The sequence below is a fragment of the Lichenostomus cassidix genome, chromosome 2, assembly GCF_008360975.1.
Source record: "Lichenostomus cassidix isolate B80296 chromosome 2, HeHo_3.0, whole genome shotgun sequence".
In the NCBI taxonomy this organism is placed as follows: domain Eukaryota; kingdom Metazoa; phylum Chordata; class Aves; order Passeriformes; family Meliphagidae; genus Lichenostomus; species Lichenostomus cassidix.
In genome coordinates, this window is record NC_139482.1 from 100,580,611 (window position 1) to 100,604,177 (window position 23,567).

The 23,567-nt window shown below is 37.4% G+C and overlaps 1 protein-coding gene across 3 annotated transcripts in view; it reads right to left on the reverse strand.

The window, feature by feature from the left end:
• The window catches only part of ANKRD12 (ankyrin repeat domain 12), a 58,929-nt gene that overhangs the window by 10,434 nt on the left and 24,928 nt on the right, over positions 1-23,567 (reverse strand). For 2 of the 3 annotated variants that reach the window (XM_085052553.1, XM_085052554.1), the window contains 6 exons: positions 22,771-22,918; positions 15,127-15,273; positions 13,918-14,118; positions 10,557-10,699; positions 8,836-8,983; positions 585-5,269 (listed from right to left, as the gene is read on the reverse strand). In XM_085052553.1, coding sequence (XP_084908679.1) covers positions 585-5,269; positions 8,836-8,983; positions 10,557-10,699; positions 13,918-14,118; positions 15,127-15,273; positions 22,771-22,918 — 5,472 coding nt within the window. The remainder of the gene's footprint in view (positions 1-584; positions 5,270-8,835; positions 8,984-10,556; positions 10,700-13,917; positions 14,119-15,126; positions 15,274-22,770; positions 22,919-23,567) is intronic. The other variant, XM_085052555.1, reaches the window with a different exon arrangement.

A 23,567-nucleotide genomic window follows, 5' to 3' on the forward strand; every position in this document is an offset into this window, starting at 1 on the left:
CTAAACAAGTGTCTCTAAATGACAGATGCTCTTCAGTAAAATGGAAAAAAACTTCCCATTATTAAATAAAATTATGAACACTTTAGATTGATGGATTATAAGAGCCAAGACAGCAAATTACATCTGCTGCTTTTGAGATAGCTGGCAGGCACTCTCATACTTAAAACATTTGGTGATGGACTTAGTATTTTGAAGCAGAGCACATCCACCCCCTCCAGATGAAACAGCTTTGACTAATTAGAACTAACCAAATTACTGATAGCAAAGGTCAGAGAAGCTCTCGATAACTGGCTTCACTTCTCAAAGAGTAGGCCTTATATAGTTTGAAATACAGTATTTGTCTGTGTGCCTTTGACAGGTGTCATACATGGTTTGTCTTGTAATGACTGTGAAACCACTGTTTGTATTTCCACTAAATGGGGCTTTTAAATATTATGCTATTAGTCAATATTAATTTGACACATGCCAACTTACTGTTATTAGCAGAATACTCAGAAGCGAGTTAGGAAGAATATGGAAGTTACAAAAATAAACCCAAAACATGCCTTTCAGTGTACTGTATATTTAAAGGCCATGTTACTTACAGTTGGGATGCATATCTTGCTCAAGGGATTGCCATCCAACAGGTAGGAGCCATTGAAGGTCACATATTCATCGTAATATTGAGGTGCCTGAGGAATAACACTGCACAGCAGTTTACGCTTCTCTTCAATTTTCTTCCTTATGTGCAAGTATTCAAAATAGGGGTTTGCTCTCTCAGAACTGTATGGCTGAATCTCTTCAAGTTTCAAAGAATCAACAATAGCTGCCAGTGACTGCTGGGTCTTCTCCTTGGCCTGCAGCAAAGAAGGGTTTGCTTGCACAGGCTGAGGCACTCGTGACACCTTCCTTTTACGTGGATGATGTACCTGAGCATCATCCTCTTCAGTTAATCTAATTCTTGCTTTCATAGATGCTGATGATTCAGACTCTTTTTCTGATGTCTGTGTGCAGCCAAGAGGATTCTGCTTGCCCTGGTTAGCAAGCAAATTTGCTCTGTTCCTCGTGATTCTTTGAGGTACTTCTTGCTGTTCCATCTTCTGATCCTCAGCAACTTCTTCTTCTACTTTAACTATTTGGCTGTATTTATGAACCTCTTCCTGTGAAATCTGTTGTGAACTATTTTCCAAGTTGGACAGAGAGGAGTACTGTGGTGGATCATCTGCCAACACATTTTCCCTGTCTGCAGTGCAGGGGCTTTTATTAACTGATTCATTTGTAATTCCCTTTGAAATTCCTGAACTTAGTTCACTGAGATCAGCATTGGCTTTACTATCAACATGCACAGAGACCAGCTTTTCTGGCTGGTCTTTTTCATTTCTAATATCTAAAGTATCTGCTGTGTTACCATCTGCTTCACTCAAGGCATTCTTACAAACAACTTTACTGAACGTGTATGAATTCACATTTAACTGTGAACTGCTATTAGTTTCAGGAGTATCTTTCTCTAATGGTACCACTGGTAAATCATTCACCCTTTCATAGCCCTGTGAAATGTCCTTTGCAGAGCTCTCAGAATATACAGCAATGGGTGTGTCAGTCTTCTTAATGTTTGAAGGGAAGAAAGCATTTTCCAGCTCACTGGTACTAGTAGCATCTGTATCCAAAGTAGAAGTTGTAGTTTGAATGAGATTTTGCTGCTGTACAAATGATGACTCTTGACTGCCAATACCTGGTAAAGAAACGTGTTTTGACACAACTGGAAGTGGTTGGATTGGTAAAGAACAAGGCGACTGTGAAGGTAAAAATGATGCAGATTCTTGAGAACTGGAATCTCCCTTCATTTCAGCGTGCTGAGGCAAAAATTCAGATACTTGTTGCTCTTTTAACGTCCTGCTTTCAGAATTGTGCATTGCTGTAACACTTTTAGCATCTTGCTCTGATACACCATAACCTGAGCTGTTACACTCATTGTTTAATGAATTAAGTCTGTCAAAAGGCACATCCCATAGTTTGGGTTGCTGAGTCACACCACTTTGACTACATGGCTCTAAATGCATGTTGGAGTCTTCTGAAGGGCTCATCTGAGCAGTATCTTTAATGGTACTCGTCCCCATGGCTGCCTGCTTGCTGCTAATAGCTCCATTTGGAGATGATGTGAAGTTTGACTGCAGAACAGTCACACTGCTTTGAAAATCTCTTTCGAGTGTGCTACACAGCAATTCTGGTTTAGGAGAAGTGCTACCATAAGTCTGAACTGATGGCAGAACGTTCTGGTCATTTTCTTCTGATATTCGAGCCTGTTTGCTGTGTTCAGAAACTGCAGCAGGCATGCTGCATCTTCGAACCTCTATAACAGGCCTACAGTCATTTAAAACCAACTTAGCATCTTCAACAGATGCTGATCTAACATACATTTGGGGGAGCCTGTTTGTGAAAGGTGGCTTAATGCGATCTGGCAACTCAGCAAGACCATCAGCCTCTTTTTCCACAAGTGCTGGTGATTTGGCACTTGCCAAAAATGGTGACTGCGAAAAAGACATTTGGGAATCAGAACCTTCTGGCATAAAGTCTGAATCATATTCGATTACAGGCCTTGGAGTAGTGACTGTGGTATGGCAAGAATCCTCAGAGCTTGCAACAGAAACCATGGACATTGACCTGGAGCTCAGCCCCATCTTTTCACTTTCTGATTTGGGGGATCTACTTAAATTATCTAAAGCCAGTGAAGGCTTTGCAACAGTGACACTTCTCGTATCTACTGACTGAGATCTACTACTTGTAGCATCTTTCTGCTGTTTTTCCTTCATACAAACATCTGGCAACTCTGAACTTTTTGAGCGAATCAGTTCTTTGCCTTTTACTTCAGCTAACGAGTGTTTGGGTTTCTCCTTCATTTTGTTGTGCTCTAAACAAGTGCGGTTTCTTAAACGTTCCTTCTCTTTCTGTTTTATTTTTTCTTTATGCTTTCTATGCCACTGCTCTATTTCCAGATCTTTAAGGCTAAGCATTCTTTCAAAACTAGTTTGCATTAAATCATCATTAACTAATCGTTTTTCTTTAGGCCGAGCATCTTTTGGTGCAGGAGCTGGTTTAGGCTTAAGTTTCTCATGTTCCAGTTTTAGTTTAAGCAAACTACTTTGATGCAGTTTATCTTTATGCTTGTCCCTCTCTTTGTATCGGTCTATATCTTTATCTTTTTTATCTTTCTCTCTACCATCTGGAGTTTTCAACAAATCATCTTTCGATTTTTCTTTCAAAGATGACAGTTTGTCATGAACTGTTTTATTGCTTTCTGTATTACTACATCTCCTTTCTTCTTGCATGTGTTTTGAGTTTGCCAGTGATGAGGTCTCCTTGTCTTTTGATTTGATTTTTTCAAATTCCTTTTCTTTAGTTCTATTTTTTTCTGATTTAGTATATTCAGATTCTTTTTCAGACTGTTTGACTTTTCTTTCAGTACAGTGTCTTTCTTTGCTTTCAGCCCAATGTCTGTCTTTATCAGCCCTTTCTTTATCATGCTTCTTATCAGTTTTTTCTTTATTTCTTTCCTTGTCATCAACTTTTTTAAGAGTACCCATGCTTTTTACTTTATCATTTTCCTTATGGCATCTTTCTGCTTGCTGAAAACTGGACTTCTCCTTTACTTTCTCTGTATTTTCATTTACTTCTGTTTTTTCTTTCTCCATCTTGTATTCATGCTTTAACTTTTTCTCTTTTTCTCCATGTTTTCTTTCTGTCTTTTCAACATCTTTTTCTTTGGCTGAGGATCGCTTTTCTGTCTTTTCTTTACTTTCCTTTAAATTTTTCTCCTGCTTTTCAGTATCTGCTTCTCTTTCTATTACATGCACACTGGCTCCCTCATCTTTAACGCCAAAACAGAACAATTCGATTTCTTTATCTGCAAGCGTAATTTCTTTTTCTTCTTTTGAATCTTTTATTTTTTCATCCTTGAGAAACTTCTCATTTTCCTTTTTGTTCTTCTCTTTTTCTCTGTCATCTTTAGTACTTCTCTCTTTCTGGAACTGTCTCTCCTTAACTAACTTATCTTCTTTTGCCATGGCTTTTTCTAGCTTTGATTTTCTGTCTGAACAAAGAGATTCATGTTCTGTATTTAACAATGTATCATCATTTTCATCACTTTTGAAAAAGTTCTCTTTCCAAAATTCTCTGTCAAACTCAATACTTCTTTGAACCTCTTTATCTTTATGTTTGTGTTTCTCCCTCTCCCCATCCTGATCCTTTTTGTGCTTTTCTTTTTCTCTTTCTTTGTGCTTTAATTTATGCTTTTTAAGCGTTTTACCTTCCTTGTCAATTTTTCTCAAAGTATACTCTGAATTCTCAAACGTTGAGCTATTATCTTCCTCTTTAATTTTAGGATTAGATTTTTCACCAAATTCCAAGTGAAAATCCTTTTGATGATGCTTGCTTTTTTCTTTGTGCTTGCAAGATTTGCCACTAGAACTTTCTACTAGATAATCAGAATCAGTGTTGTGATCATACCGAACTAATTCGGACTGCAACGTTATTTCAGAACCTCCTGGTGATAAGCAAGTTTTGGTGTTTTCTTGTTTTAATGGTGTTGACTGCTTTTCACTTAACCCACAGGGATGCTTGGGAGATTTTCCAGCAGTGATATGAAATAGATGTAAAGAAGAATCTTCTTTTGAGGTGAAAGACTTCTTAAAAGTTTCTTCCTCTCTAGCTTTATCTACGGAATCTAACCCAGAAGTAGCTATATTTGTTACTCTAGCATTTTCTTTTTCTTGCTTTACTTCTTGGTTCTCTTTATTTTTGCTTTGATTTTTTACTTTCCTTTTAACTTTGCCCTTTTGCTTGTGTTCATTTGTAACCATATATTCTTTTTTCACTCTGACATCAGAATTTGATGACTCTGAAACAGAGCAAGGAGAGACTATCTTCTTGTCCTGAAGTATTTCTTCATCTGAACTTTCAGAACTTGAATACAGAACTCTAGACGGTTTCTGCTTTTTGCTTTTGAATGATTTTGAAAAGACAACTTTTTCTTGTTTCACAAATAAGCTGGTCTTTTCAACTTCAGTCTCATCCTCCTTCTTTGGGTCTTTTCTAAGAATATGTTTGTCATCAATCATTTTTTTCATTTCATCTTCATCATCATCTTTAAACTCATACTCATCAAGAGCAGATGGAAGTGGTGCCTTACTAGGGACCGTTTGTTTGCTGTTGTTGGCTGCAGAGTCCTTTTCTGCTTCTGAATCAACATTCCCATCTACACTGGAAGGGTTTACAGATGGAGCTTCTTCAGAATCTAGAGTAAGGAAACCAAAAATTAATTGAATACTGATGGGACACTTGTCACACTTCAGGACAAAATAGTTCCGTTCAGAAGTTGCTTCTTTACAAATGAAAAAAGAAAAAAACATACCTTAAACACACAACAAACCTTCTCACTAGAATTAAGCTTTTTAAGAGAAAACAAACAGTCATGAAATCGAAGTTCTCTCCTCCCTTTACAGCTCTCACTTAGGCATGCAAAAATACTAATTAAAATTTTTTGCTAATAAAAGCAATGCACTTTAAATTCTGGAAACTTCACCTATTGTGCATAATTCCTGTGTAACCTGACTCTTTCTCAAGGACATCTTACTATGATAATTTATTCCTCTAGGAATTCATCACCTTTTATCCTCTATAACAACCAAACCATATTCCTCCACATGAACTATTCAGTCATGTTTTAACAGCAGATAAGCTTTTACAAGACAAAGAACTGCTCATGTAAAGAAATTCCCACGTGAATCTTTATGCAACTGATACAGACAGGCGAAATCAGACTATACGTATGTATATATTAAAAAATTATGTTGTATTATAAATGGTATAATTCACTGCAACTGGTCTCTGCTATTGCATGGAACAAGCATGTTGTACTGCATGTCTTGGACTTGCAAGTCCAAAACATTAGATGTTCCTAAAATGAGGCTTCAAGAAACATATGGAGTGTTATTACAACCTGTTCATATGAAAATCTAGAACTCAAAAAACGCTTAGGAAGTATTTCTGGATAGATTGTGCCCTCCCAGTAAGGTTCCAAACCAAGCCTCTTCAGCTGAATCTATCAGCTTGCTTTTTAAAAAGAACTAAGTATTGTAGTATCCAGTACTGTGGACTAGAGATTTGACATACTGAATAAAAAGTAACAGAAGAGTTTGCAATCATGGTGTAAGGAAAGTGATGGAGCAGCTTCGATACATCAGAAATCTGAATGAGAAAAAAAAAGTAGTTCTGCTGCAAGATTCCCCCTCATTTTCAGTAGTACCCTCTGTGAACCAGCTGCCAGAACACAATGTTTAAGACTCATACCTTGCCAGCACGCTTCTCAGGTAGTTTGTATTTCACCACTCAGTATCAGCAAAATTGACCCCAGAAGTCCCTGTTATCTTCTATACTATCTGTAGCACCCACAACATAATACTAATTCTGTGCTAACAGCTTTTTATACATTCCCCCTCTCACCCACACCTACATGCCATCATCTTCCTGCTGTAACTCTAACCACTCCTTGCAGCTTATTCTTCACCCTTCGCTTGCAAAGTAGTTGTGGTTCTCTCTTCCATGCCCCTACTTGCTTCAGTATTGAAAATCTCACCCCATTTCAAACACATCAGAGAGCTTACTCCTTAATGACTAAAGGTAAAGCAATGGAAGTAGAGGAGATGGATCACCTATTCTCCAGTACAGACTCCTTGAAAAACTGCAGAGAACATTCTGCTCCTCTTAGCAAGCAGCCTGTGGGAACTAAGCAATACCTTGCACAGGCAGACTGTTGAGGAATCGATTGCTAAATAGTAGCCAGTTTCTATTACACATATGTAAAAATATTTGTCTTAAGATGAATGATTTCACTAAGCTGAAGCTGATTCTGTGAAGTGGTGCCACGACAGCCCCTTAGAACAAAAGGACCATGCATTCTATTTCAGGTTATGCTAACGCCAAAAAAGTTAACACTACATCAGAATATAGGGCAATACTTTTTTTTGCCTTGAAGTATAGTGAAAATGTGAAGCGAAAGCATTCCTAGGGGTTGGCTTTTATTTATTTGTCTGGGAAAGAGAAACCAACTTTTACAATCACGTGATGTGATGCTCTTCTTCATGTGCTTTTCACAGATCTCAGAATGGCTGAGGTTGGAAGGCACCTCTGGAGATCATCTCGTTCAACCCACCCTGTTCAAGCAGAGACCCAGAGCCACTTGCCCAGCATCATGCCTGGAAGGCTTTTGAATATCTCCTAGGTCAGAGACTCCACAGCCTCCCCAGACAACCTGTGCCACTGCTTGGTCACTCTCACAGTGAAAAAAATGTTTCCTGCTGTTCAGAGGGAACTTCCTGTGTTTCACTGTGTGCCTATTGCCTCTGGTCCTGTCACAGGGCGCAGCTGAAAAGAGCCCAGCTCTGTCCTCTTTGCACTCTCCCCTAAGGTATTTGTACTCATCAACAAGATCCTCCTGAACCTTCGCTTTTCCAGCTTCTTTGTCATCTTCCCTGCCCTCCTCTGGACTCTCTCCAGTATGTCAATGTCTCTCCTGTACAGGGGAGCCCAGAACTGGGCTCCTCACCACCTAGCTGTGGTCTCACCACAGAGAGGAAGGATCACCTCCCTGGACCTGCTGGCAACATTCCTCCCAATGCAGCTCAGGATACCACTTGGCCTTCTTTGCAGCAAGGGCACGTTGCTGGCTCATGGTCAAGCTGGTGCTGTCCACCATAACCCACGGCCTTTTCTGCAAAGCTGCTTTCCCAGCTGCTCAGATTCCAGTCTGTACTGCTGCTTGGATGGTTGTTCCTTCCCAGCTGCAGGACTTTACATTCCCCCTTGTTGAACTACATGAGATTTCCATGAGGCCATTTCTCCAACACGATGAGGTTCCTCTGGATGGCAGCACAACCCTCTGGTGCTCCACTCACTCCTCCTTAGTTCTGTGTTACTAGGAAACTTCCTGATGGTACACTCTATCCCAGCCATTACTGAAGGTGTTACACAGGAGTGGACCCAGTATTGATCCAAAGTACAGCGCCAGTTACTGGCCTCTAAATAAACTTTGTGCCATTAATCACCACCCTTCTGGCCTAGACATCCAGCCAGTTTTCAATCCACCTCATTTCTTTAACCTAAAAGATTCTGAATTGTTGAAGATTCTGTGAAAGCCAAATGAAAGCTCCTGTCTGGCACTCAAGTAAGTTATTCACAGCCAAGAATCTTTTGCTTTTGAGGAGACAACAGTTGTTTCTGTGCTCCAAGGGGTGCTACATACTCCTCAACCTGAAGAAATACAGGAGGAGCCAAAAATTACTGCCTCCACTTCAGCAAGTTACCTATCTGGTCACCTTCAGAAACTAGTGGTTCCCTCACTGGCAGGACTTCTCTTCAGTGAGTAACTAAGTTACACCCATGTGAGGCATTGACTCCTGATTCATCTACTAAAGGCGGGAAATAACTGACTTTGGGGATGTTTTCCCCCAAGAAGTTGTCTCAGAAAACATAACAAATGTATCATGTATCATAACAAATGTGACATTTTCTTCTGTATCTTTCTATGGTAAAACCACCATTCTAATAAAGAATTGATTTGCAGAGTAGGAAGGGCTTAATTAAGACTGAGAGATAGGTAAAAAAAAGTCAGAAACACATTTCAGATAATTCAATGGAAAAATTTAACAAACTACCTCTAAAAATAAAAGTGGGGAACAACCTCAGCACTATCAATTGCTACCTGCAGCTAGTCTTAACAGCAAACACTATGGAAAAGATTAAAGCCACCTAACATCAGGTGAAATTATGCATTTAAGTATGCAATTAAATAGCTACTTTTACCTGAGCAACTGTCTTCATCATCAGAGATGGGCACCTCCCTTTTCAACAGCATTTCCAGCTCTTCAGTTTCAGCAACATCAACAGGTCTCTCCCCGTGCTTGTTGGCTTGAAATGGATTTCCACCATGCCGAAGCAACAGCTTCACAATCTGCAGCATTAAATAGATTAACTGTTAGGTTTTCCACGTGTTATTTGAGCAACATAAAAACCTTCTGTTGCACACAGAATGTGATATACAATCCTAACTCCTGTCTATGAAATGGAGGCTGGAAAGCAAGACTTCAGCAACTAGAATGCAAAATCCAGGTAGTATATACAAAGTCTGCTCTTTCAAGGAAGTGAAGGGGAACAAGAGACAGTTGTCCTCTGTTAAATGGACACAATATCATTACAAAGGAATGCAACAGGGGCCTTTTGTTCTTGCATTTCTTCTCACAATTCACCTGGCTCCCCACCTACCAGGTTCTCTACTCCTCTGCACTTGATTCACCCTCGTGTTCCAAATTTTATTACTCTTCAATAAGAAACAAGAAAAGTTTTGCAAGAAGTAGTACTACTAGTTTCCACAGCATTCCCAGAAAGCCCTGAGAGAGACCCAAGTATCTTACTGGAGGAACAAACTACCCCCACCTGCAACTGCATGTAATATATCAAAATCATCAATTTCTCCATCATCAAGGGCAACAATTTGTTAATGTTACGGTGATACCAAGGCCATTTTCAGCACAGTGTCCAGTATTAATTACTTCCCCCTCCCCATGTGTTAAGAATGGGGAAATTCAGCAGACAGTGATACCTTAACAGGAAGCTTAAAATTATTCTGGTATATAATGTCAGTGAGATGGTCATTCAGGTATTCAGGTACCTGTCCTGAGACCAGATAAGCAAGAGGTCCCATTTTCCAAGATTCTACTACAGCTTTATGAAAGCTTGATCTAAAGATGCAAGACCTTTGTTTAGATACCTGTAAGAAGCAGTTACTAAACAGCTAATAAAAAAAATTCACAACAGATTATCATAAATAATTTCTCTAGCTTTTCCAGAAAAACATTTCAAACTGAACATCTTGTTTCAAAGGTGTACTTGATTTAAGGATGTATTCTATTTTTTGCTTTATAAAACAGATTGCACACACAGTAATGAAATAAAAGAGATATAAAGGGAAAGCAGAGTCATTTCTGTACCTTATTTGCAGAAATCAAGAACAAATTTAAAAGTTAATGTAAAATACCTATAGAGCTCCATTTATCTCCTCCACTAAGTACTGATTGCTAAATTAAAAAAAAAACAACTAATAATAACATCAATTCTCTATATTTGTGCTATAAATAATACATAAAAAGAGATATAGGATATATACCTTTAAATATTTATAAACATGTATAATAAACACAAATCCACTGTATACTGTTAGGAGACATTTTTCTTTTGAGAATTCTATACAGTAAAATTTTCTCCAAAAAAGTAATTAAAATGCTTATTTACTGAGAAAGTAAAGGTGAAACTTTTAAATATTTAAGCAAACAGATACTGGTAGAAGATACCTGGCAACAGAAGTGAGATGAAACAAAGACAATCAGAACAACTTCAAGATACTCCCAAAACAGCAAAAGCATAACTGTAAGACCATACTACTGCAATGAGGACAGTTAGGATTTGTTCTGAAGGTTCAGCATTTCAAACCACTCATTTATTGCCTCCCACTCTCCTAGAGCACTCACGTTTCTATGCCCACTACTAGCAGAATCATGAAGTGGGGTATCATCATCCAAGCCCTGCGTGTTCACGTCGGCTCCTGCTGCTATCAGGACTTTAGCAACATCGTAGTAACCAACATTACAAGCTTCATGCAGTGGTGTCCAACCTAGAGTGAAGAATGGTAGGTTTAAGACTGAAAGATCAAAGAGTTGTTTTTTTCCTCCTGTGCTATAGATCTCTATTGCCTCCAAACATTTCAAAACACACATACAGAGCACTTAACAGGACAGCAATGCTGTCCATCTGATGAACAACACATGCTTTATCAACTTTGAACCTCATGCCAAATTCCAAACTCTTCTGAGATTAAACTGAACACTGCAAATGCTAATCAAATAGTAAAAGACAAAATCCGGAACAGAATCCCCAGCCTAAACACGTTAGAGATTCTTTGACCAGTAAACATTTGAACTGTGTTAAGTGTATATATATTAAAAATATTTTTCTATATGGAAACAGTTTGAAAGCCACGCTATCGGAAAAAGTAAGTATGGCAAATTACCACAACCAGTGCTCCTTTAGTGCTACTGAACCTGTACTAGGCATCATTAACAACATTTAGCAGCTAGATAATAAGCTATTAATAAATAGTGGCAGAGAACTTATTCCTGATATTTCCCAGAACACCAGTAATTTTCTGCAATTTTGATTTCCAGAAATTCTGTGTTCATTTTCTGTGGCACAGCGTCAACTGAAGATGACAACCCACATATGCTATATTCCTTATCTCCATTTCCTCTCCCCGGCTTGATGACTTCCACTTCATAGCTGATCTGAACTGCTGTTGATGCCTTCTCAACACCCAGTTCTGGGGAGACATTCAACTTTTGTTTTCAACATAACCAGCACAAGCCTGGAAGAGTTTATTCATGTGAACTCTGTGTCTCATCAGTAGCAGTCTTGTACATCCATGAAGTGAAGGTACAAGAAACCTCTAACTTATCTAATCCCTCAGTAATTAGATTTCTCACCTTCATCTCTCACTCAACTTCCAAGCTGCCACTCATTTATATTTTAACAAAAGCTAAAAAAAAAAGAAAAAAAAAAGAAAAAAAGAAAAAAAGAAAAAAGCTTCTAAGTTATTCTACAGCAAAACACTTCTTTCTGTTATTCATACACTAAATTTCCTCTCCAATCATCACATGGGTCACTCATTTCCAACACTGTCTGGCTACTACCTCCTCCTTCCCATTTTCTTGTCATTTGCCCTTTTCACACTCATCCAACATAACACTCTTCTGCTCTTAGCCCTCTGATCCCCGTCTTTCTTTCTCTGTATTAATTCTCTCTGTAATTTATTTTTCTCCATGTTTTACTGCTTTCCTTTTCCATCCTATCAGTGTCCAGCCTGCCAACTCTAGTCCTGGCTGCTCTCAGTATCTGTTTCCTTTACTCTTGTTCTCACATGGCAGTATCATTTTGGCAGATATCCCATGAGCAGGGTTACTTCCTCCATTACTAATTCATTTTCTGCTCCTTTAGTTCTGCCAAATCCTTAGCTAAAAAACTCTAATTCTCTAAACTACACTGCATCCTAAATTCCTATTTTTCTCCACTCATGACTCACTGCTTCAATCCTCCCCCTCTTCTTGACTTCTCCCTCGGCACAGTATTTTGAAGTTCAGCCATCTCTGCTTCTCACTTTGGATTACCAATAGAAAAATATCTCACTTGACCCCAAATTCCTCCTCCCAAATTTTGAATGAAGTCTCCAACAACTTGCTTCCAACTGATTCTCAGAACCCGCTCTCAGCCATTGCCCTCTTCCTTTCATCAGCCTTTAAAATTAAGTATCTGCACTAGGTCAGACTGAGATGAAGCTCCAAAGTTCACCTCCTTTACAGCAGCCCACAGAGCGCTGTGCATCATGTTTGGGGCTACTCACAGCACAGTGATGTTTTGGCTACTGCTGAACAGGGCTTGTGAAGTGTCAGGGTTTTCTCTCTCTCTCCTGCAGCACAAGAGGTTGGGAGGGGACATAGCCAGGACAGTTGACCCAAATGTATATTCCATACCACAGGATGTCATGCCATAAAAGCTCAGTGAAAGGAGAAGGAAGGAGGGCTGTTTGTACATAATGGCATTTGTCTTTTCAAGCATCTGTTACACCTGCTGAGGCCCTGCTTCCTGGGAAGTGGCTAAACATTTGCCAGATGATGGGAAGTAGTGAATGAATTCCTCTTCTTCCTTTACATGCAGCTTTTGCTTTTCTTAGTAAATGGTCTTTAACTAGACCCACAAGGGCTTTTTTCTATCTTATTTTCTCCCCACACCTTGTTGAGGAAGGGAAGTAAGAGAGGAGCTGCGTGGGTGTCTGGCAGCCAGCCAAGGTTAACCCACTACATTTCTTCTTAAAGTGTTTCTATTATTCTCCCTGTGATTTCTATGGGCCTGTCTTCCCCTGAACCTCCCCCTCCTTTTCTAAAACTGCTCTTGTCAACAAGTTCTTCTCATCTCCCCTCTCAACTTCTTTGAAGATCTCACAGTGTTCTACTTCTGCTTGTTTTCTTCTCTTCCTCTACATGCCAGTCTGGGAAAGCATCATGTTCAAATACAAATTCAGCTACCCTCTGCAAACCAAGAAATTACAATCTATTTCTTGCCTAAAATTTCTTACCTAAGATGTCAGTCCATCTCATTAATATCTTCTCTTGATGGCAAGTTTGAGCTGACAACTAACTGTGCTATATAGCTCTTAGTTTCTCCCATAGGGGCCTGATACCTTAACTCCTCTCAACCATTCCCACTGAGATCATAATTCAGATCCATAAACCAAAACCCCTAAACCTATAAATATCATATATGTTACAACTTAACAAAGCTCACCAATCATTGCTGAAATCACAGCAAATACTGACACATCATTAATCCAGCAGGACTAGATGACAAGCGCAAACTATACCACTCTCATCTGCCTTGGTGCGTATCAGCTGTCCCAGCGAGAAGACATTGTACATCATAGTGCCACCATCTTCACCATTACTAAACTCTGCATCTCCTCACATAGCCCACACTCTCACCATTTGACTCTGCCCAGCATAATCCTACAAAGTTCAGCAAGTGTGCACGTATTTCTGTAAATATCTACTGTGCAAAGGTCCTGGACACAACTGGAACCTCTGGGCATTAATATACTGTTTTAATAATAGACTGTGTACTACAGTGTCCCAGTACTACCACTGCCATTGGAAATGAAAAACATGAATTGAGAATTTCTATGTTACGTCTTTTCATTTGCATATAACATGAAAAAAAGGAAACCTCTGTTAACAAGTTCAGTCTTACTTTTAATTTATACAGTTACGAGAACTCTTATCAACTTACCTGCAAAATCTTTTACATTTACATTTGCACCTAATCTGATTAGCTCCTTGACCTGTTTAACATCCCCTCGAATTGCTGCCATATGTAGAGGAGTCTCCCCTCGTTCATTTCTCTTGTTAACTTTGTCTTTTTGTCTTGAAGAAGAGGTTGGAGTTTTCTTTTGTGTTGGTGTTGTTTGTAAGGAATGATTTAAGGTGGAATCTATAAAAAAAGTTTTTAAGTGGTCAACGTTAATTAAAATAAGGTGAAGTAAAATGTGAGTCAACACTCGCCTTCAAAAATGCCAATAACCAGTGAATAATTATATTTAAATAAAAGATATATTTCACTCTTCCCATGTATCAACACAATGCTGATTTTCAATGTGAAAAAGGGTATTTTGCAGAATCTTACTATTTTGAGCCAGTTTCTAGGACAGATGAAGTCTATCCAAAACTACAAGGCTCACATACTCTGATATAAATCCTGCTGAATCAACACAAGGTGCGATCATGCACAGATTAGTAACTACATTGCTTCCCCTTCCTCTAGCAAAATTCCACTATATTTTTATGTAGTGGGATGCCAGTTTAAGGAATTAGAATCTCAGTATTGTACTGCATACAAATCCTCAGCTGTGCCAACACAGCTGGGTGGACTGGATAGTTCCTTAAGGAAACCTAGCCATTTGCTTTTCAATAGCATTTTTGTAAAAACTTTACACCTGTAGAACATATACATACATAAAGTTTTTTTTAAATACAGCTGGACCAAGGACAGTTTGAAACGTTGAATTAAAAACAAAATGTCTCCCCTCACCCATTAAATCCAAAGGAAATGGTCCTATTTCCTCATAAATTAAAATCCTGCTCCACAGTGAAACAATGAGATAATAGCAAGCTTCAATTAAAAAAAAAATAGAAAACATTTCAAGTTTTAAATAATCCATACAGAACAGTGTCTGAGAGGCAAAAATAATGAAAGGAAGGAAAAAGAAAATTTCAATTTTTACAGCTGGCACAGTGCAAAGCTTTGCACATAAATACAGAAGATCAAGAATCTTTCATCAAATTACTCATCCATGTGAAGTAAATTTTAACAGAAGTATCAATGATTTAAAATATGTGAAAAAATTCAAAGACTGTTGAAAAACATCAGAGTTCAGAATATTCTGACAAGAACAGAATTAAAAAGGCAAGAGGAAGAAAACTGTTGACTTTGTGAGATCACCTGGACTGTTGTCTCTTGCTGTCATCTGCATGAGAAGTGCCATCTGTTTGCGCTCTGACAGAGGGTAACCAAAAAGAATGCTAACCGGTGCTGATTTCTTATTTCCAGCATCCTTCTTCATTTTCTTTTTCTCTGGAGCTTCCTTCTCTAGAAATAAGAACATTTAAAAACTCAATCTGCTGTTCCACCAGAGTATTTTTCTAGAAATAAAACCATCCTCTTAAGGTTTGTTAACTCATGATTGGTGGCAAGAGATGAAAACACAAATTATACCTCTAACTTGCTGCATTTGCATTAGTGTTGGTTACCTGTTCTAATCATATTAGGCTAACAAGCTACTGAGATAAAGCACTTAAAGCTGTAAGCAGGATTACTAAAAAATTCTAAAAGATGAAAAACCTGTTTCACAGCAGGAATGCTGTGCATGTCACAACTTTAATTTTCAGAGATTAAAGTCAGGCACTTAAAAAATTCTGTAAGATCAGCTGGTCAGCTTTCAGCACTGAACACAGATCTGAGACTATGCTCTCTTCCACTTCTCTCAAGACACCATGCTAAAAATTAGGAAAAGACTACTTAATACTGGTATCTGCTAAGTAATTGGTTAAAAGACTGTTTCTCTCAAACTCATCCTGTTATTTTAACTTAAAGCAATTTTTTCTCCAAATTTCATATCCTTCAAAAACATACAGCTATTTTATATACATAACTTCTTTCCTTTTATCAATATTTACAGAAGCTGTTTAATATTTCATCTCCAAAGTTTTAAACCAGGAGCTAAAATTACACATCTGAATAAACACATCAAAAACAAAACAAAAAAACCCCCTCCCACCAAACCCAAGAAACCCTGCCATCTGCAAAAGCAGAAAACCTTATAACAGAGGACTCCACTGAGGAAAACTTCACTGACCTTCTCAAGAGAGGTAAAAATGAGAAGCTTAAAGTAGGTTCTCTCTGAACTCTGAGGTTCCTAGTTATCTTTTCACTTTCTATAATTCTGCCTTCCTTCTTGTTTCACTCGTTTCCTCTCAACTCGTTTTCTGCCTTCCTAGCCTTGTCTAAATCTCATTTTCTAGGTCTGATTACAGACACAAGCTCTAATAAAGCAATGCTCTTGAGGCACAGGAAGGCACATCAACAGTTCTTATCTTGAGTTCCATACCGACTGATAAGAAATCCACGACTTTACAGGCTAAACAATTGCAAGCAAGAGTATTTTAAGAATGGAAAGATGCAGACCTCTGTACATGTTTTAAAAACCTCTGTAAACATATCCATCATGTTTAAAAAGGAAACAAGATCCCTTTTACACCATCAAATGATGGGGTTTTTTTCCTAAACTGCAGGCAAATCACAGTCTTGGACATCTACAAAATTAATTCCATATCCAAATCAACACTATTTATGTCATGCCCTATGGGTAAAAACATCTGCATAGGAAAATTAAAAATACCTTTGCAATAAAACTGTACTTTCCACCTTTCACTGAAAGTATGCTGTTCTCCCTGCAAGGTTAATGTACAATATACTCTTCATTGACTAATTTAGTACTTCCATCAAAATAACACAGTTTGGCCAGCATAACAAGCTATTTCTTAGCATATGCTATTTACTGCTCATGATTCTTCCCTTGAAAATAACATTTATCTTCATTCTGAATTATTCCTTACAATTTTATAGCCATTTTCAACTTAAGAAAATAATATAGCAAAATAAATGAAATAAAACTTTTAATTATCTAGCTTTTATTCTTTTATCCATTAGGGTTAAATGGGTCTGGGTTTTTTGGGCTTTGTCGGTTTTTTTGTTTTTTTTTTTTTTAAATCAGCACAATTTATTCCTTTGTCATATTCAGTGTTGCATTTCAGTGGTGGTATAATTATTCTTCTATTACACTTTACTAAGACAGTGCTTGCAAAGCATTTCTAGATCTTACCAATTTAAAGTAGCAAATAAGAACACAACTGTTCTCACCATGTTATACTGTAATTATGCACCTACCACTCAAAAAGAGACACAGTTTTATTAAAATGGACATGACACTTCATGTGTTTTCAGTAACTCTGAACAGTTCAACAAACAAAAATCAGTATGATCAACAAAAAACCTAAAAAAGTCTCAAGACTATAGCAGGTGCACCTGATAATCCATTTAGTGGAGTATGTTCTATAAAAGACTATTGCTTTTCCCCCCAAAGATCTCATGGATGTGACCTGGTTCTGAGAGCACAGGGTAAAACAAAATAGGGCAAGAGGGATGGAAACAAGGGGGGAAAAAAAGGGAGTAGGGCATATAAAATAGAAAGTTTTATACATCAGAAAATAAATCAACGTTCCAGGAATACCATCACATAGTACACTACACTTTAACAGGAGGAGAGCAACTTAACATTTAGGAACTTCAACTTTTTAGCTGTTCTTTGTCTTGTGGTAACAGAAAATTTTTCACTGCTGTGAATTTGAAGTTTCTGCAGTTTAAACAGTAATAACTTCCCTAATAGAGGCACAGAATCAGTTTAAGGTATTAAATTTAGGTAGAATTTCATGTATATAATTGACTGCTAAACTCAATTAGTTGGTTTGATTTTTTTTTGCGGGGGGTGGTAGGTTTATCTTTTTTTTAAAATTTTGCTGTTGTGGGTTTTTTTCCTTTTTTAAGATTTTGAGCATTTTGTTTTCAGATTCCATGGAATAAAAATGCCTTCTTTCACATTCACATTCTCTTTTACATTCACTTTCTGCTGTTCTTCAGCTGTTAGAAATAGAACCAAAGGGTTAGAAATAGAACAGAAGGGAATTTTAAAACTTTTTATTACAAAAATAAAAACAAGAGCTCTTCAAGTGGCTTCATGTTCAACCACCTTTATGAAATAAACTTCTTAAAGCACAGCCAAATCCATCTGGACAATGTATTTTTAAGATTTTTCCCTTTGCAACACAGGCTTTTCACATAATACTTGAAAGAATTATTTCAAAAAAGGCAAGCTTTGTGAAACAGCAATTTAGGAGCATTTGAGCACTTATTTGTAAAAGAGCTTCATGAAATCCACTCACAGCACTTAAAGTGTACTGGCACGAGGAACATCAGAATCACTGATTATTATTTTAGGATAACTTATGCATGACAGATTATGTCCCAAGGCAACCAATAATGCATCTGTTTTTTTGTCTGATTGTTTTTTTAGATTGGATAAATTACAAATACCCACTCAAGTAATTTCTAAATGTTTTAGAAAATTAAATTGTTAAGTATTGTAACACATGGATTTCTCAAAACAAATCATGCCGCGCTAACAGAGTATTTAATTTGGTAAAATAATCACCTTAGTGGATAAAGGAATTTAGGCAAAAAAACCCCCTAAATTCAAACTTCAGGGCTCACGATATTTGAGTTTTATGTAAAAGATTCCCATTACAGTCCAAATTGTAAAGAATAACAGGATCAAAAAACAGGACCATGCTTGAAATAAATGCTATGAAGGAAGTTGTAACATTGAATGATACACAGCCAAAGACTAATATGTCATTGCTAATGACTAGAAGACAGGTCAAGATCAGTTCTGCATAAGTTCAAAGACAGAGCTAGTGAGCTCTGTGTGATCGTAGCAACCTGACTGAAATTATTTCCAAGAGAAACACATAGTGACTGGCTGTGTTTTCTATCCTCAGGGAAAGTTTAGAATGTGATGAAGAGACCTCACAATGCACTTAACAATGCAGAAATTTCAAGGTACTATTTTGATACCTAATTAGTCAAGTTTATCACATAGTTATTTAATGGAATCAACACACAAACACAAAACCATCTCCCCGTTCTTGCCTCTAGCCCAAACAACAGTTAAAAAAACTTGTTATAGTTGAACAATAAGCCCAAATCCAGCAAGTAGTGTGTGAACAGCCCCTTCAGCAGCCCCATTAACCTCTGTAACTATGGCAAGCGTGAGCACAGAAATTGTGTTACTGTGATGAACCCATGCAACATGAAGAGGTCAGCTGTTCTGCTCTTCTGAATGTCAGCTAAGTGCTGAAACAAGTATGACTGTGCCATGTTTTGACTACTTTAAAGACTGAAATTGAAAGGGACAGAAAACAAGACCAAGATGCTACTATTAAGAGAAAATCTGGGGAGGATAATTTCAAAGAAAGATCAACAAATTACCACATTCAGGGTAATTGTAACTCATTGCTCTTCCTGAATAATCAACTATGTAACAAGACTATCTTTACAATGAAAAGATTTTTATGATTTGCTGTTATGTTTAATTGTTATGAAAAACTCAAACTTGTCTCTTCAAACTAGTAAGGTGGAGAAAGCAAACAAATTTGACCTCTGCAAAATCAACACTTGCCTGTTGTTCTTATTCCAATAACCACAACAGAGGTTATTTAAAACTAACCAGATTCCTTAAATAAATTAAGAAAAATTAAATAACTCTATTTAAGTAGTCTAAATAACTGATGGCTTTTCAATCAAATTATGGTTTGTGACTGGGGAGACTTCAAATCAGAGAATTTATTTTAAAAGGCATCAAAAATAATTCTACTTTGACCATCCAATCCAGCAGTCTCAATCAAAGCTTGTGTGTAGACTCCTCCCCAATATTTACTTATAAATAGGTTAAAGTTATACTGCAGTATAAATAAATTTGTCTGCCGTATGTATACATTGTATTAGCTTTTTGTGATAGCTCTGACCAAGAATGGGGATGTCACAACAGAGCCCTCAGCTTCGGGTAGCCACCACAACCAGGGGAGTGTCACAGCCCTGCACAACAGAAGAAACACAACAGGATGCTGCTGATAAAGAGAGGTACAGAATGTTCTTTCTGGTGTGTCCTTTTCCCAGGGGCCTCTTCAGAAGGCCACAGGTCTCCTGGGACTCACATTAACTTTTAGACCTGGGCTGACTTTGCAGATCCTGCAGCAATGTCAACTGGCACTGCAGGACTACCTTTAGGAAACTGGATGCAGTCTCAATGGGTATGAAATTATTAAGAAAGTAACTGAAAGGCTCAATCTTAAAACACTGAATACTGATTTACTGCAGCATTTCCTTAAGAAAAGAAAAACTGGATAAAGAAGTGGGCTATAATTGTTTTAAATTCTTACAGTATTCTATAAATGCTGTCTAGTTTCAATCTTACCTAAACTGACTGGGTGTAAAATATACTTCATGTATAGTTTTGCAGAAATCAAATAAAAAAAAAAAAAAACCCAAAACATTTCCATGTTATGTTAACGCTCATTTTGGCTGTCCACACTGATTATCACTTGCAATATTTAGATAATACCTGAAATTAAAAAAAAAAAGCCCACTGGAAAAAGGAGCAATTTTTACAAAAATCAGCAAAAAAAGGACAAAATTTTAGTTTATGGAAGACCCTGGAGATAGAACCAAGAAAGCTCTAATTATGTAAGGCTCTAAAACTTATTTATCCCCATTCTTTGACTTATTTGGGTGTGTAAACAGGATGAAAACCAATTATCATGAGGTTTCTACAATCCAGTAGTGACCCTATCATGTATCCTGGGGATAAACAATTTATTAAACTATTAAATTTTTCATCCTCTAGCTACTTTTATGGCATTTTATTTTATTCAGACACATTTTTAAAGACCTTAAAGCTGATAAGAAGCTTTTAATCACCTCTTCTTTTCCCCCCTTCTCTCTGATTACAATCTCACTTCTAAAATCTTTTCTTCCTTCTCAGCATTTGCCATTCTCTGTACGCAGTTATCAGGGGGACACTTCTGTCAGAGGTAACAGTTTAGCTGAGTGAGAGCAAACCTTTTCCATCTATAATGCCAAGTCTGTGTCAGAAGCAGCACTGCATTTCATGATCACTGATGTCAGTCCTAATCCATGTCAGTGACAAACTTGGCACCAATGTAAGTGTCTAATTCCCAGCGGTCTAATCTAATTGGTTAGGCACAGAATCAGCACTATAGGAACAGTTTTTTCTTCCTAGTAATGCTCCTGCTCTAAAGTTTCTGGAAGGCTTATGAACCAAGTTTCCCACCTGCAAAAGGGCAGTTGCTCTTGCCTCCTTACCTCAGCAGAAATGAAATGTTCACCAAGCTGTAATGTTTGCTACTGTAGTTAAAAGCCATGTGCCCTCTACTTTTATGTTAAATATTTCTTGCCCCTACTTGAACTGTTCACTTCATCTCCCTGCTACAACTTGTGACAAAAAGATTTTGTAGTGTGAGCACTGTCTTATTGTGCATGTCTAAGTGCCTGAAGTAATCAATCTTGTTTGTGGCAACTGTGACAATAGATGCTATAGCAAAAGACATACAAAAACTTATGCTACAAGATGCTTGTGACAATGACTTATTTTAAGTTGATGGGGGTGGGGAGACATGACAAAAGATTTTCAACACAGAAAACTTTCTATAAATGCTAAATATTACATCTACATACATTTATTTCCATTATGAAGAAATATTTATGGTCTAATACCAAGCAAAGAATTTAATAAAGCAGATGCTGAGAGCATACTTCTAATTTAGACACGGTCTTTTCAGAATTAAGTGGTATTGTGAATAGTGTAATTCTCAAGAATGCTGTAAAACCACTGAAAACAGAACTAAAGCCAAGAGCACTATTTTAAATTGTGACTATTTCAAATATGGAATCCATACAACAGTCTCTTTACAGTAATAAAAACACGTATGTATTACCAAGGAGCCAAAGCTTCTACATGAAATCTACCCTGAACAAAAACTGAACATGTATTGAGATACTTCTATCGTGAATTTAAATCTAGGCATATTAAGGGAATTACCTGGTCACAAAAATATTCAAATGTACAATAAGCAACACATAGAAAACTGTAGCACTGAGCCTTTGAGAAATTTGGGGCACATGTGTTGGCCTTTCAGACGCACTACTGGCCTTCCAGAGGGCATGGATACTGTTATCAACCAAACTATTACTGAACTATTATTGCACAATGACATAGGTAATTAATTACCTAAACCCAGAGATAACTGTACCTCTTGGAATGTATCCAGATCCCTCCATCTTGATTTGAAAAGAACCATGTTATGAATAGTAGTCTGAGACCTTGAAATCAGTTCTAATAGAATATGCTTAAGCTGGGAAGAACTACTTAGCCTGTGCAGAAAAGGTACAGATCATAGGAACTTAAGGGATAGTGTGCTCTCCATGACGAATTTAGTTAGCTCTGTCATCTTAGTAACCTCTTCTTTATATGAAAGACAAGTACATCTACCCATCTATCTGATACTTCCTCCCAAAAAAGGTTATGAAAGGCTGACTGCTGCGTCTCAAATCAAGGCATTTACATGGTTTTTCATCCATTTACTCATTTAAACAAACGGACTTCTAGAGATGATAATACAAAGAAAGATTTGTGACTAAAACAGAAGGAAAGAATGAGGTTAGGAAACAACAGGAGAATGCAGATCAATTATGGTGGCATGCTGGCCATTGCTAATGACAGGATGAAAGCCTATCAGGCTGAGATGCAACAATCAGAAGCAAGCAAGCAACTTTTATACTTAGTATTCTTTTTGAAGAGAAAAGAAAATCAATATAAAAGCATAATATACAATTAATTAAGTTAGGATGTATTTTACCAACAAATAATTAGGTAAGGAAATAAAAAGGTTCTACCTGTGTCTGAATTGCGATCTTCATTTCTGGATGGACTAATAGTAAAAGGAAGTTTACGTTTCATGGAAGACTTTTCTTTCATCTCCTTCCCCACATCACTCCTATCCACTTTTGGAGTTTTGCTGTAGGATGCAATCTTGTCCTTGCTCTAATATAAATAAAAAGTATACTAAGTAATTTTTGCATAAAGCAGGATAGTCTTATAATGTATACAGACTGAAAAGACTGATATACGGGAATGTGTGTGTTTGCGTACAAGTACGTGTATTACAAAGTTTTTTTAATAAACAAAATAATCAGAGTAATTTCTTATTTACATTACTAACTTCCTCATTATTTCTACTTTCAGATACATCACTGTAGGAATGCTGTTCACTATTAGAGCCTTAATTAATAAGTGAAGGAACAACACAAACTGAACAAGAGTTTGACAAGTCTTGACCACCCCAACTTCTTTCCCTGACCATAATGTAACAATCTCACTAAAAACACATTAAAAGCCCACAGTGTGATTCAGACTGTAAATTGTAAACCCCAAAGAATCCCCTACCAACTCTCCCCTCCTCCACTCCCACCCTGTAATTCGTCCATACAGAACTCCCTTTCTATTCTAAAAGCAATAATATTGCGTTTCACTTGAGAAAACCTATGAAGAAACTTTTAAAATTCGTATCAAATTTAGAAGAAACAAGTACAAGCTATTTGGATTTTTGAGTTGTATAAATCCGGGGATTTTGGCTCAGAAACCGTATTTCAAATAAACAGGCCCAATATTGACTTATCCATGATTACTTTAC